The sequence below is a fragment of the Coenobita brevimanus genome, chromosome 108, assembly GCF_032717465.1.
Source record: "Coenobita brevimanus isolate Jiangsu-jjx chromosome 108, ASM3271746v2, whole genome shotgun sequence".
In the NCBI taxonomy this organism is placed as follows: domain Eukaryota; kingdom Metazoa; phylum Arthropoda; class Malacostraca; order Decapoda; family Coenobitidae; genus Coenobita; species Coenobita brevimanus.
In genome coordinates, this window is record NC_137061.1 from 1,621,610 (window position 1) to 1,634,234 (window position 12,625).

General features: G+C 44.1%; 1 protein-coding gene across 1 annotated transcript; it reads right to left on the reverse strand.

Moving 5' to 3' along the window:
- Positions 1 to 3,634: 3,634 nt before the first annotated feature.
- LOC145416923 (trypsin-1-like) lies at positions 3,635 to 9,525 on the reverse strand. Its single transcript, XM_080285781.1, has 7 exons — positions 9,495 to 9,525; positions 8,685 to 8,851; positions 7,517 to 7,666; positions 6,694 to 6,774; positions 5,097 to 5,213; positions 4,468 to 4,620; positions 3,635 to 3,772 (listed from the first exon to the last, which is right to left on the reverse strand). The coding sequence occupies exons 1-7, from the start codon at positions 9,523 to 9,525 to the stop codon at positions 3,635 to 3,637; spliced, it is 837 nt and encodes a 278-aa protein (XP_080141907.1).
- Positions 9,526 to 12,625: the final 3,100 nt, after the last annotated feature.

Consider the following 12,625-nt stretch of genomic DNA (forward strand, 5'->3'; position numbering starts at 1 on the left):
AAAAATGCATGCATAGAGTATGTGGCTGTATGCCCAAATTTTCCTTTTCCATATTATTCTACTTTCTGCCGATCCTATAAAATTCCTTCAAGTTTTTCATTCCTGCAAGGAATTACTTCCTCTCTTGTTTCCTGTACGGCAAATGCCGGAGGGTCTGGAGGGTGGGGGAGAGAGCCTTCTGCTGTGCTATCCTTTTCTCCTGCTCCTATGCACTATATTAGGATTAAGGCCGGACCACCTCGTAGGGACCGTAAGGTCTGTGTGGTCTGTGTATCTATGTAACTCTGTGTAACTCTCCTAGCTGTGTTTACCTTGCGTAGGATATGTTTACACCTGATAAAGGTAAAAATACACAAATAAACAAATAAAAAATAAATCGCTAAGGAAGGGGTGTTAGGGAGCTGAAGTGGCGAGTATATGTTTACACCTGATAAAGAGATCTATCTATCTATCTAAAGAGATAAATACACAAATAAAAAAATAAATCGTTAAGGAAGGGGTGTTAGGAAGGTGAAGTGACGAGTAGGCGGTTCGAAGGCTTTACGCTTCCCATATATGTTCGTGTGTTCGTAAAATGCGTATGCTTTAAGGCAGGCTTTAAGGTACCCACGTCACTGCCTTACGCAGCCCCTCCTCTCTCTCTCTCTCCTACGCCAGCCCACCTACGCACACCTCACCTTTCCTTCTCATTACGCCAAGACGAGACAGGGAAAACAGCCGTCCTCCTCCAGCCCCGTCTCTGCTTTCTTATAATCAGTCTTCAGGTAAATCACTGACATCTTGCCCCAGCTCTTACGTCTTTGCGGTGTTCTCGGGGCAAAGGTTAAGATTGCCTACGTCTTCTCAAGTTTTCGTCCAATTTCAAGTGTGTTTTTGTATTAGTAGTAGTAGTAGTAGTAGTTGTAGTAGTAGTTGTAGTAGTAGTAGTAGTAGTAGTAGTAGTAGTAGAATATTTAAAAAAATGTATGTGGTAATTTTTCTTTCCTATTTACTACTTATAATTTCTGATGTTTAAGTACTTTCTCTCTCTCTCATAATAAATCGCTTAGGAGAAGGCCTTAGGGTGCTCCTGAACCGACGAGAATGCAGGGCTGGGAGTGATAGATCAATTGCAAAGCCTGATTGATGGTGAATTAGTTTGATGACGCAGAATATTGATGTAATTGATGCAGTTACTAGTTACTTAACACTCACGGAAGAGCAGCGCAGGTGAAAGTCATTACCTCAGCCAGCGATGTTAGAGGAGGCTATGTATTCACCTGTGTTTATCTGTTTCTTTTCTTTTTTCATTTCTTTTTTGTCCACACAGTATGTCCAAAAGTTCGCAATGGATTTCAGTGCAATTTTGTGGAAGGGTGACAGTGAATGAATAGTGGGTGAATGCAAACCAGCATGATTAAGTGAGCGGTTGAAAGAAAAAGGTGTGAGTAAATGAGTGAGTGAGTGAGGTAAAGTTGAAGCCATGAGTGAGTGAGTGAGTGAGTGAGATAGTACTTGCGTGAGTGATGAGTGTAGTGTTGGTAGGGTCAGTGAAAAAGTGAGTGAATGAAGATTGAGAGTGAGTGAGTGAGTGAGACGGAGTACCAGTATGAGTAATGAGTGTGGTGGGGGCAGGGTCACTCATGTGGTGGGTGGTGGTTAGTCTGCGGTGAGTAGGGGGAGGGAGAAGGGGTAAGAGGGGGAGGGGGAGGGGAGGGGAGGGCAGTGATGTTTCTCCGTCCCTCCCTCCCTCCCTCCCTCCCCATTCCTACCTTCTTCCCTACATTCTTCCTTACAATTCATTTTTTCTCTCTCACCTTCCCTACCTCTCTCGCTTTTGCCTCTATATCTCACCTGTTTCTTTATCTCTCTCTCTCTGTTTTTCTCACCTGCTCTAGCCCTCTCACCTCCATTTATGGCTCTATTCCTATTTCTCTCTCCTCTCTCTCTGCCTCTCTGCCTCTTTCATTTACTCTCTTCTCTGCCCTATTACTACCTCTCTCTCTCTCTCTCTCTCTCTCTCTCTCTCTCTCTCTCTCTCTCTCTCAGTAAATCGCACAAAAGCGATGATTTACATACCTCTTGTGTTCAGTCAGATATTCCAGTCCAATTATAAACATTCTTTCTCATCTCTTCATATAAATTGCCTTTCTTGGTGAAATTAAGGAGATAACAAGCATGCGTTAAGGGACTAGACTGGCGTGGTGGTTTATGTGGTTGATGGCTTGTTGCGGTTGATGAAGTAATTGATGTAGTGGTTAATGGGGTGGTTTATTGATGCTGATGACTGGCACTGATTTGATGATGATGATGATGGTGGTGATGGTGGTGGTGGTTGATGATGATGATGATGGTGGTGGTGGTGGTGTAATGATGATAATGTTGACGGTGGTGGTGGTTGATGATAATGATGATGATAATGATGATGATGATGATGATGATGATGAGTGAGATCATCTAGCGGAAACAGGAATAAGATAGTTAAGATTCCGAGCGTCTTGAAAGGGATTAGAATCTGTATAGTGGAATCTGAATTTATATGATGAAGAGAAACCCCCAAGTTAAAGTCAGTGAGTTTAACATTGACTTTATTATGCTCAGGTATTTTATTCTCGTTAATTCAACAGAAGGAACTCTCATTTATTTAGTTCATATTTTAACATCTCAGTTAATTTCATGTTAAGTGTCTCATAATTTATCGTCATATTTTATCATTGATTCATTTTTTTTTTCCCGCCTCACACTTCACTATCCCATACAATATTTTCTCATTTTCCTCTCTCATATTTTACTACCTCAAGCAGTGTGTTGTTCTCTCTCTCTCTCTCTCTCTCTCTCTCTCTCTCTCTCTCTCTCTTTTTTGCCGTCACACTTGGCTCATATCTCCAGTGATGTGCTTTGCCTCGTAACTCCTCATCTTTGCTTCCTTTTAATGTGACGTTGTGGTGTCGTTGCGTTCTGTTACGGTGGCTGTGATTGTTGGGGTCGGTGTGGGTGTGGGTGTGGGTGGTGAGGGTGTGGGTGTGGTGTGGGTTAGGGTTTGTGGGTGGGGGTGTGTGTGGGTGAGGGTGTAAGTGGATGAGGTGTGAGTGTGGGTGGGTGAGGATATGGGTGTGGGTATGGGTGGATGAAGGTGTGGATGTGCTTGAGGGTTTGTGGGTGTGAGGATGAGGGATTTTGGAGAGGTGTGGCTGTGTGTGTGTGTGTGTGTGTGTGTGTGTGTGTGTGTGTGTGTGTGTGTGTGTGTATGTGTGTGTGTGTGTGTGTGGGGATAGAAAGTGTCGGTGGAGAAGTGGAGGTAAATGAATGAGGAAAGAGGAAGAATGGAGGACGAAAGAAAGGAAAAAATATTCAAGGAATGGAAAAAAATATATAGAAGGGAATATTGAGGAATGCGAAGTAGAGAGAGAGAGCGGAGGTCACCAGTCCCCACCACAAACTACGCTCGTTGTCATTTTGTTTACTGTTGTTTTTTCTTGTGTGTGTGTGTGTGTGTGTGTGTGTGTGTGTGTGTGTGTGTGTGTGTGTGTGTGTGTGTGTGTGAAAAGGGTGCCATAGTGTCTGATTGCATCGTCTTGTTGCTCTGTGTATCGCTATTGCATCTTATGGTCGTTTTGCATCTTGTCCGATGGTAGCGCCTCAGGTGTATGCATCTTTAATTAGCGTTGATCCAGTCCAGGTAGTTCGGAACGCTGGTGTAGACTCCTGGCATACCCAGGTGTGCACATCCCAGCCCCCACGACACTACCCCCGCCACCACACCCCCACATATCAGGGGGCCCCCGGAGTCGCCCTGGAGGGGGAGAAGAAGCCATATATTAACGCTTATGTCTATAGTCTTTTCACCTTAACTTGGCCAAAAATTATCATACTCTCCGTCATACCAACTTGGCCTAAAATTGTCATCTCTTCATCTTGGGTTATAACATTAGATTAACACCAGAAATTTATGTGATTGGCCTGAAATTGCCATCTCTCTGTCTTGATACTGAGTTTGGGCGATAGATTATCACTAGAATATGATGCTAGTCACGAAGAAGTGCTATGCAAGGATGAAGAGCCCTACTGTCTTTTTCTGCCACTGAGCTGTACCTTTAGATTAACACTAGAATATAATGCTAGTCACGAAGAAGTGCTGTGGCAAGGATGTAGGGCCGTAGTATTGTCTTCTTTCACTGAGTTAGGTGAAACTGGGTGCAAAGAGACGAAAATCTGGGCCAAATTAAGGTGAAAAGAGTACATACGATTTCTGATATATGTAGGCACCCCCCCCCTCTCCACATCACACACACACACACACACACACACACAGATAAGACAGAAAAATGCTTAAGTCTGGGAACATGAAAGGTGGACTAACTGATAAAGGAGCCTTATAATAGAAGAGATGACGATAGAGTGTAGGTTTGGGAAAGTTGACGCTATTATTATTATTATTATTATTATTCTCTCTCTCTCTCTCTCTCTCTCTCTCTCTCTCTCTCTCACCTGACAAGTATCGTGTAGACCGTCTCCTCCTGCGCACACCACGGTCTCGTCCACAACAGCGGTCGGTCTCTCTGCCACAATGATCTCTTCGCACGTCTCTCGTCTCTCCACCGTCAGCGTCGTCGCCAGGAGAACAGGGGATACTGAGCCGTTCTGGAGGGAGAAAGGGAGAGAAGAGAGAGACTTAGGGAGAGAAGAGAGAGAATTAGGGAGAGAAGAGAGAGAATTAGCAGGATTATTTTACCTTTCACAGTTACTTTTTCTTTCTCCCCTTCGTCAGCGTCATCGTCAGTAGTCAGGGAGATACTGAGTCATTCTGGAGGGAGAAGAGGGAGAGAAAGGGAGGAAGGGAGAGGAGAAAGAGGGAGAATATCGGATGTAAAGGGAGGAAGAATATTATGCATTTTTTCAATTTAATTTTTCGTCTAGGACACAGGAAGAGTTTGTGGTGTTCCTAGTCCATCATACAGAAAAAAAATACTATATAATCCACGACAATATTCCTCTTGTAACTAAGTAATTAATATATTTTTTAATGTAGGATGAACAGGAGATAGGGGAATATTTAGCATCCTTCTCTCTCTCTCTCTCTCTCTCTCTCTCTCTCTCTCTCTCTCACGTACCCTTACCTCCGACGTTGTACCCCATCCCAAGACGGTACAGGAGGAGCCGGAGGTGGGGTCGAGGGAGGGGGGAGCCAGGGGGGCCACCTGTACCACCCCTCCTAGTATGAATGGCTCAGACACCTGTAGAGGGAAAGTAATTAGTGTGAGGGACAGGTGTGTACAGGGAGCGTTATTATTGTTATTATTATTATTATTATTTATTATTATTATTATTATTATTATTATCATTGTTATTGTTATCTCTCTCTCTCTCTCTCTCTCTCTCTCTCTCTCTCTCTCTCTCTCTCTCTCTCTCTCTCAGCTGAATAAAATCGTCTGGCGTTAATAATGGAATATATGATTTTTTCAACCACATGGAGATCAATTTACGTATTTACCTGGATAGATATTACTGGCAGGTTAATTGGGCAGGTAAAAGTATGTAGTGAGAGGACAGGTAAGGTGGAGATAATGAAACAGATGTTAATGAATAGGGAGACAGGTGTGTTTGTGTATAGGGAGTGACACCTGTGAGATGGGGAAGACAAGTGTAGGTGTTGGTGAGGCAGGTGTGGTGGTGTAGGAAGGTGTGGTTAGGCATCATCATCATCGTCATCATCATCATCATCATCATTAGCAGCAGCAGCAGCATTATCATCATCCTCCTTCTCCTCCTCATCTTCCTCCTCCTCCTCATCTTCCTCCTCCTCCTCCTCATCATCATCATCATCGTCATCATCATCATCATCATCATTATCCTTCTCCTCCTCCTCTTCCTCCTCCTCCTCATCATCATCATCATCACCATCATCATCATCATCATCATCATCATCATCATCATCAACATCCTTCTCCTCCTCCTCCTCCTCATCATCATCATCATCATCATCATCAGTAATAACAAAAAGACAACATTACCGAAGAACTAAGTTAATTATTTTTTATCCCTAACGCGACGAGAGGCCTGAATAAATTATCTGGCAGAAGCAATAAATAAATAAATTAATTAAAAAGAAAACAGATATGGCCAAGGAAGACGAAGAAAATAAAATGCTCAGAAAACGCGAACCGGAAGTCGGAATGGGTAACGAGAGAGAGAGAGAGAGAGAGAGAGAGAGAGAGAGAGAGAGAGAGAGATGAACTAATTAATCACACGCAATCACCATGTAATCACCGTAATTGACCGCGTACTGGGCAGGAGGCGGCGTGGAGAAATCACGGCGGTACATATATGCGTAGACGTGTGTAAATCGTCTTCATTTCCTCTCTCTCTCTCCCTCTCTCTCTCTCTCTCTGATATAGAAAACGGAATAGTAGCAAGCTTGGGAGGGAGGACTTGGGAATTTTATGTAGTTCGTATGTGACGTTAAATATTAGTTGGTATTTTTATTTTGGTCTCTTTAGTAGATGGTTTTAAGGGATATAATAAGAATCTTGTTTTTGTTAATATAGAAGACGTAATAATAGCACTTATGACAGGTTGATTGAAGGGTGAAAGGTGTGTATTGGTAGTGCAAGAAGAGAGAGAGAGAGAGAGAGAGAGAGAGTAAAAAAATTAAAACATGGAATTTCTTTAGGCAAAACTTAATTAACCTTTTACCTGATCTTAACCTAGTCTCACCTGCAACACAGCAAGGTCAGCTCCCAGTTTTGGATCACCTTGATAATTGGGGTGGGGGGTCATCACACTCACCACACGCTCCTGGAAGGGTCAGAGGGAGGGGGTTAGTTCTGGGGGAAGGGGGTGAGTGGAGAGGGGAAGTGACAGGAGAGGGGAAGAGGAAGTGGAGGACAGAGTAAGGGATGAGGGAAGGGGAGGACATGGGAAGGGATAGGGGGAAGGGGTGGAGAGGGTGATTGATCGAAGGTGGGGAAGGGAGAGGGGAGAGTGAGGGATAAGGGGAGGGGGAGAAGAGGATAAGGCATAAGGGAGAAGGGGAAAGGGAGGGTAAGAGATCAGAGTTGGGGGGAAGGGAGGAGAAAAGGTGAGGGATATGGAAGAAAAGGATGGGGAGGGGAAAGAGAGAGGGGAAAGAAAAGATAAAGGGGTAGGTGAAAAAAAAGGGGGGGGGAGGAAGAGAAGAGGGGGGGTCTGGGGTGAGGGAAGAAGGGTGAGGAAGAAAGGGGGAAAGGGAAATGGAAAAAGCAATGACATGAGAGGAATAGAGGGGACGGAGGAGGAGGATAGGGTGTAGGGTGAGGGGAGAAGGGAGGGGAGAAAAGGGGAAAGGGGTAGTTGTCACTGAGGGAGGTAGAAAGTGGATGGGGAGAAGAGTTTTAGAAAAGATATAACAGAGATTCTATAACAGGTCATACGAAGTCGACTGAAGGGAGAACGGTGCGTAGCGATGAGAGAGAGAGAGAGAGAGAGAGAGAGAGAGAGAGAGAGAGAGAGAGAGAGAGAGAATAAAAAAAATAAGTGAGAGGAACCACCCCCCACACACCTGCTCAGGACCCTCCAATACAGTAAAATCGTGTTCTCCCGCGACGGCCACTATATTCTCCGGTGCAGCTAATCCATCTAGGCAGTGGGCGGCTGTCAGGATCCTTGTGGTATCCAGCAGTGATCCACCACACACGAAAGACGTCTCACCCTGAAGAAAAATGCCATTAGATCCTTTTTTTTAACCCCTGCTAAGGAAGATGGGGGGAGGTTATGCATTGACCCGTGTCTGTCTGTGTCTGTATACAAGATATCTCAAAAAGTTGTTAGATTACCTCAGCGAAATGTGGTGGAGAGGTGAGCCGTGGGTTAAGGAAGAGTTGATTGGATTTTGAGTTGGGTCTGGATCTGGATGAAGGAGTAAATCTTATATATATATATTTTTTTCTATTGGTGTTGGTGGTGGTATGCACTCTCTGAATCCTGTTTTGTTTGTTATGATTTAGGATAGTACGGTTTTCCTCTCTCTCTCTCTCTCTCTCTCTCTCTCTCTCTCTCTCTCTGAATGGATCTTAGACAATATTTGCGATTATGAAGCCTCAATAAATAAATATATATATATATATTAGAATGGAAAAGTAAATAATCACTTTTCCTCTATTTTTTCCAGGTTCCTACAAAGCCACCGAGAAAAAATCCCTACTCAGGAACGACCACTGATTGAATGGAAATGTTTTGACGTGTGTCCAGATTAAGGTAATATTTAAAGCATTCTATTATAGCCTTAAAAAATAACCAAAAAAAAGAAAAGAAAGAATAGATGTGTCATGTATTTTACCTTGATGCGAAAATACCTTGATTAAAATGCCTTTATTTCTCTCAGGTGAAAAATATATAACATTTTATTTACTAGCATCATTTTGTATGTTTACGTCTCTGCCTTGACCCTCTCCCACCTTAACCCTATCCCACCTTGACCCCATCCCACCTTGACCCCCATCCCGCCTTGGCCCCATCCCACTTTGACCCCATCCCACCTTGACCCCAACCCACCGTGACCTCATCTCGCCTTGGCCCATCCCACCTTGTCCCCATCCCACCTTGACCCCATCCCACCTTGACCCAATCCCACCTTGACCCCGTCCTACCTTGACCCCATCCCACCTTGACCCCATCCCACCTTGTCCCCATCCCACTTTGACCCCATCCTACCTTGACCCCATCCTCACCTTGCTCACCCTCAGGAACACTTGATATGGGTACTCTCCTGGTTCAACCTCCGTCCCGCCCACAATGCGTTCTAGGCCGCCCACAAACACGCCCACGCCCACGCCCTCCACAGCCTCCACCTCGCCACTTACATCCTCCAGGTACGCCCGTGTCACGCCCACGCATACTGAAAGATATTACACCATCTTTATCATTATCATCATCATCATCATCATCATCATCACCATCGTTATCATTGTATGTTTTATTCTTTACTTTATTTATAGGCTTATTCACACAATATTCCTATCTTCAGCTCAGTCTGTTCCTTTCTCCCTTTCTCCCTAACTTCAACAACTCCTGTCATCTTCTCCCATATACATTTGTCACCTCTCTGTCCCTGGATATAAATGAGAAAAATGCGTCTCTCCTCATACCTCATCCCTCTCTCCTCTCCCCTCACTGCAACAACTCTCTATCATCCCCTTATCAACCCGTCATCTTATTCTCACACTTGACCACTTACGTCTGATATTGGCCAATCTTCTCATCATGCTCCTCTCCTGCCCTGTCTTCTCTCTTTCTAGGTCACCGTCATCTCCTTCGATCTGTCCTCACGTTCTTGCACTCTCCTTGACCTAGTGTTTATTGCTTTATCTCAGGTTAATAGCTAATTTAGGCTTAACACAGGTTGGATATTCAATTAACCTGCCCACGTAATATCACAGGTGTAGAGTACCTATTATACTTTCTATTCTTGAGCTGAGATGCCTAATTTATGGACCACCCTGTACTCTCTCTCCCCCCTCCCCCCTCCCCCCCCAGCTTACCTCCACACAGAACAGCAATCCACCTCCACATCTTGGCTACAACTGATGTGGAAGGCGAGGCGAGGCGGAGGCAGCAGATAAGGAGTGTGAGAGATGTCGAGTGTGTTAGAGATATAGGGTGAGAGAGAGAGAGAGAGAGAGAGAGAGAGAGAGAGAGAGAGAGAGGATATGAAGATAGCTTATGCGAAAACTCACAAAAGTTTAGAAATTGCTGAGAGAGAAACATGAACGTGAGAATGAGGGTCAGAAGAATGCAATTAAGTTCCAGAGAGAGAGAGAGAGAGAGAGAGAGAGAGAGAGAGAGAGAGAAACATTCATTTTGCGGTGAATGGTTACTGTTTTTTTTTTTTTTTCGTTTTTTTATCACTACTGTCACTCTTCAGTCTGTGATGCTGTGTTATCGACCACTTCAGCCCGATGACGCTTTCTCTCTCTCTCTCTCTCTCTCTCTCTCTCTCTCTCTCTCTCTCTCTCTCTCTCTCTCTCTCTCTCTCTCTCTCTCTCTCTCTCTCGTTACCCCTACCTCACTCACTCTCATCACTTCCTCACTCCCTCACATTCTTTTTCACCACCCTGCCTCACTCTACCACTGCCTCACCCTCTGCCTGCCTCACCTCGCTCTGCCTACCCCTGCCTCATCTCTATATACTCCTCAGCACCGTCGCCACTAGGTCAGCAGTCCTTCTTACCCTTCCTCGTTTTCTCTTGATTCAATATTGACGGTCATTGAGGTCATATTCAAGCGCACACACACACACACACACACACACACACACACACACACACACACCGACTTCTCTACTTACCTACATACCCACACACATACATACATACATTTACATATTCACATTAGCCCACACATGTACATACACATTTACATACACATACACTCATGGCCGGAAGCAACACCTGAGGTAATTAAGGTTACACACACACACACACACACACACACACACACACACACACACACACAAACTATCTGTCTGTTTATCTCTGTATCTACCTATCCATCTATCTGTCTGTCTATCTATCTATCTATCAATCTATTAATCGTGAATGGCATAGGAAGCGTCTTACCATCTCTTCTTAAGTGATATATTTTACATATTTAATCTTAACAAAATAAATCACCAAAGAACAGGCGTTACGGAATCTCATAAAAAATAAAAAGAAAAAAGTGATTCCTCATGATTCACCTCACCCACCTAACTACCTCCTGACCTTACCCTAATTGGCAGTTGACCCCAATTCCCAGTTACGAGTGACTTGGAAAGGTATTATAATGGATGGGTCGTTCATGAGTAGGGACATGTACTCTTATACCGGGTATTTCTTTCGTCAAGGTTACGTATATCAGGCAGTGGTGGCAGGGTGTGTTTCTGTCTGTCTGTTTGTCTGTCTGTCTATCTGTCTGTCTGTCTACCTGTCTATCTGTCTTTCTGTCTGTCTGTCTTTCCATCAATCCATCCATCCATCCATCCATTCATCCATCTATCTGTCTATCTATCTGTCAATCTATCCGTCTGTCTGTCTCTCTACTTGTCTGTCTATCTATCTGACTACAGAATATACAGTCTCCCAGTTACAAGACATTCTCCCCACTGTGTTGTGAAGCATCGTCGAGATTTGCGTTTTTATCCAATTTACAGCATCCCTCACCAGTCACGTAGCGCAGAGATCATTCAGCTTTGATCAATGTAGGTCAGATGGTAGAGGTCACGCTATGGGGTAAAGAAATAATGTGGCATGGAGGGAATATGCATGGAATATGTGGGTTATCATCTTCCCGCCACCTCCCATTCTCCTTGCTCAGTCGTTCGTCTACCCCCGTCCCGCTCACAGCCAATACCTGCCTCGCATCTCCCTCTCCTAGCCTCATTCTTCCTCCGTTATCTCTCGTTTTTTTATCATAACACGCATTTTATCCCAGCTCTCAATTAGCTTCGTTATTTTACAGATCGTCAGTTCCTGCTCGTCTCTGTTTCGCTCTCTCGTGTTATTTTTTTACTGGTGTTTCGAATTGCTTTGAAATACTGCTGTTCGGTCATCGCTGTCTCTTCGTAATTTCAGACATAATATAAAACTGCTTTAAGTTGTTCTGTAAGCGATAAATTTTCAGCTTATTTAGTGTCTCAAATTAGCAAACAGATTATGCTATAAGCGCTAATATTCACTGGTACGAAGCAGCGCCCGTAGAGGCTGGACAACCGGGATCTCCAACTTGTGAAGGAAAACATACCCAAATTGAGCATCTTGGTGGGCTAGGAGCAATCTTAGCATCGGGACGGTTTGTAGGACTGTAAAAGACGAATCAGCGGTAACACTGACTGATAAATTAGGAAGAACAGATAAGAAAGTAGAGATAAGAACGTAATTGTTAGTTTAGTAAGGTATCGAGTAGTATAGAAAGATTGGTTTTATTTTTCACACCGACAGGATAGACAATGGGGGTGTTATCGAGAAGGGGTGCTGTGAGTTCCGGGAGATCAGTAGCGAATGAGACAGTGGTGGGGAGGGATGTGTTCGTGAAGAGAGGGAAAAAGAAGGAGGCGGAGGAGTGGAGAGGGCCGCGGCTAGTGAGATACAACAGCAGTGCCCTTCTAGTCGTCAGGGATCCCACCAGTCCTGACGATTTGAGTGAGTATGGTAGCGATTTTTTCTACCGACGGAACCGGGCCATTTCCGTAACGACTGTATTGAGGTAGCCCAAAATTCGATTATAGTTGTAAGATAGGAATACGTCTCCTTGGTTACTGTGTTATTCTTTGATGGAATTGGGCTACTCTCGCAACTTGAATTCTATGTTGCGGTTGCGTGAACTTCGACGAGCTTTTAGTTTTGAGATGCGAACGAGTCTCCTTGGTTACTAGTTAAAGCTACCCTTCGTTCGAGTACACATCGCCTTGCAACCGAGCCGGAAGGGGATAGGGATCTTTATCAGGTTAAACACGTTATAGTTAAGTGAAAACTGAGTACACAGATTTACCCACCAGCCTCCTTGCTTCGATGGTTTTATTTCTTATTATTCTCGCTGCTTTACAAGGCTTTTATTTATGTATTTATCCATTTATATATTTATTTATGAGTAGGAAGGGTTTGATATAGACTCCAATATCCCTTCCGTACGAGAT

Excerpts from the sequence above, each read along its gene's own strand:
- LOC145416923 (XM_080285781.1), bottom strand. The coding sequence starts at position 9,525 with ATGTGGAGGTGGATTGCTGTTCTGTGTGGAG. Across the intron at positions 7,667-8,684 it reads TGTTCCTGAGGGTGAGCAAG|GGTGAGACGTCTTTCGTGTG; the intron begins GTGAGGATGGGG and ends ATTTTTCTTCAG. Across the intron at positions 4,621-5,096 it reads GATGGGGTACAACGTCGGAG|AACGGCTCAGTATCCCCTGT; the intron begins GTAAGGGTACGT and ends TTCTCCCTCCAG.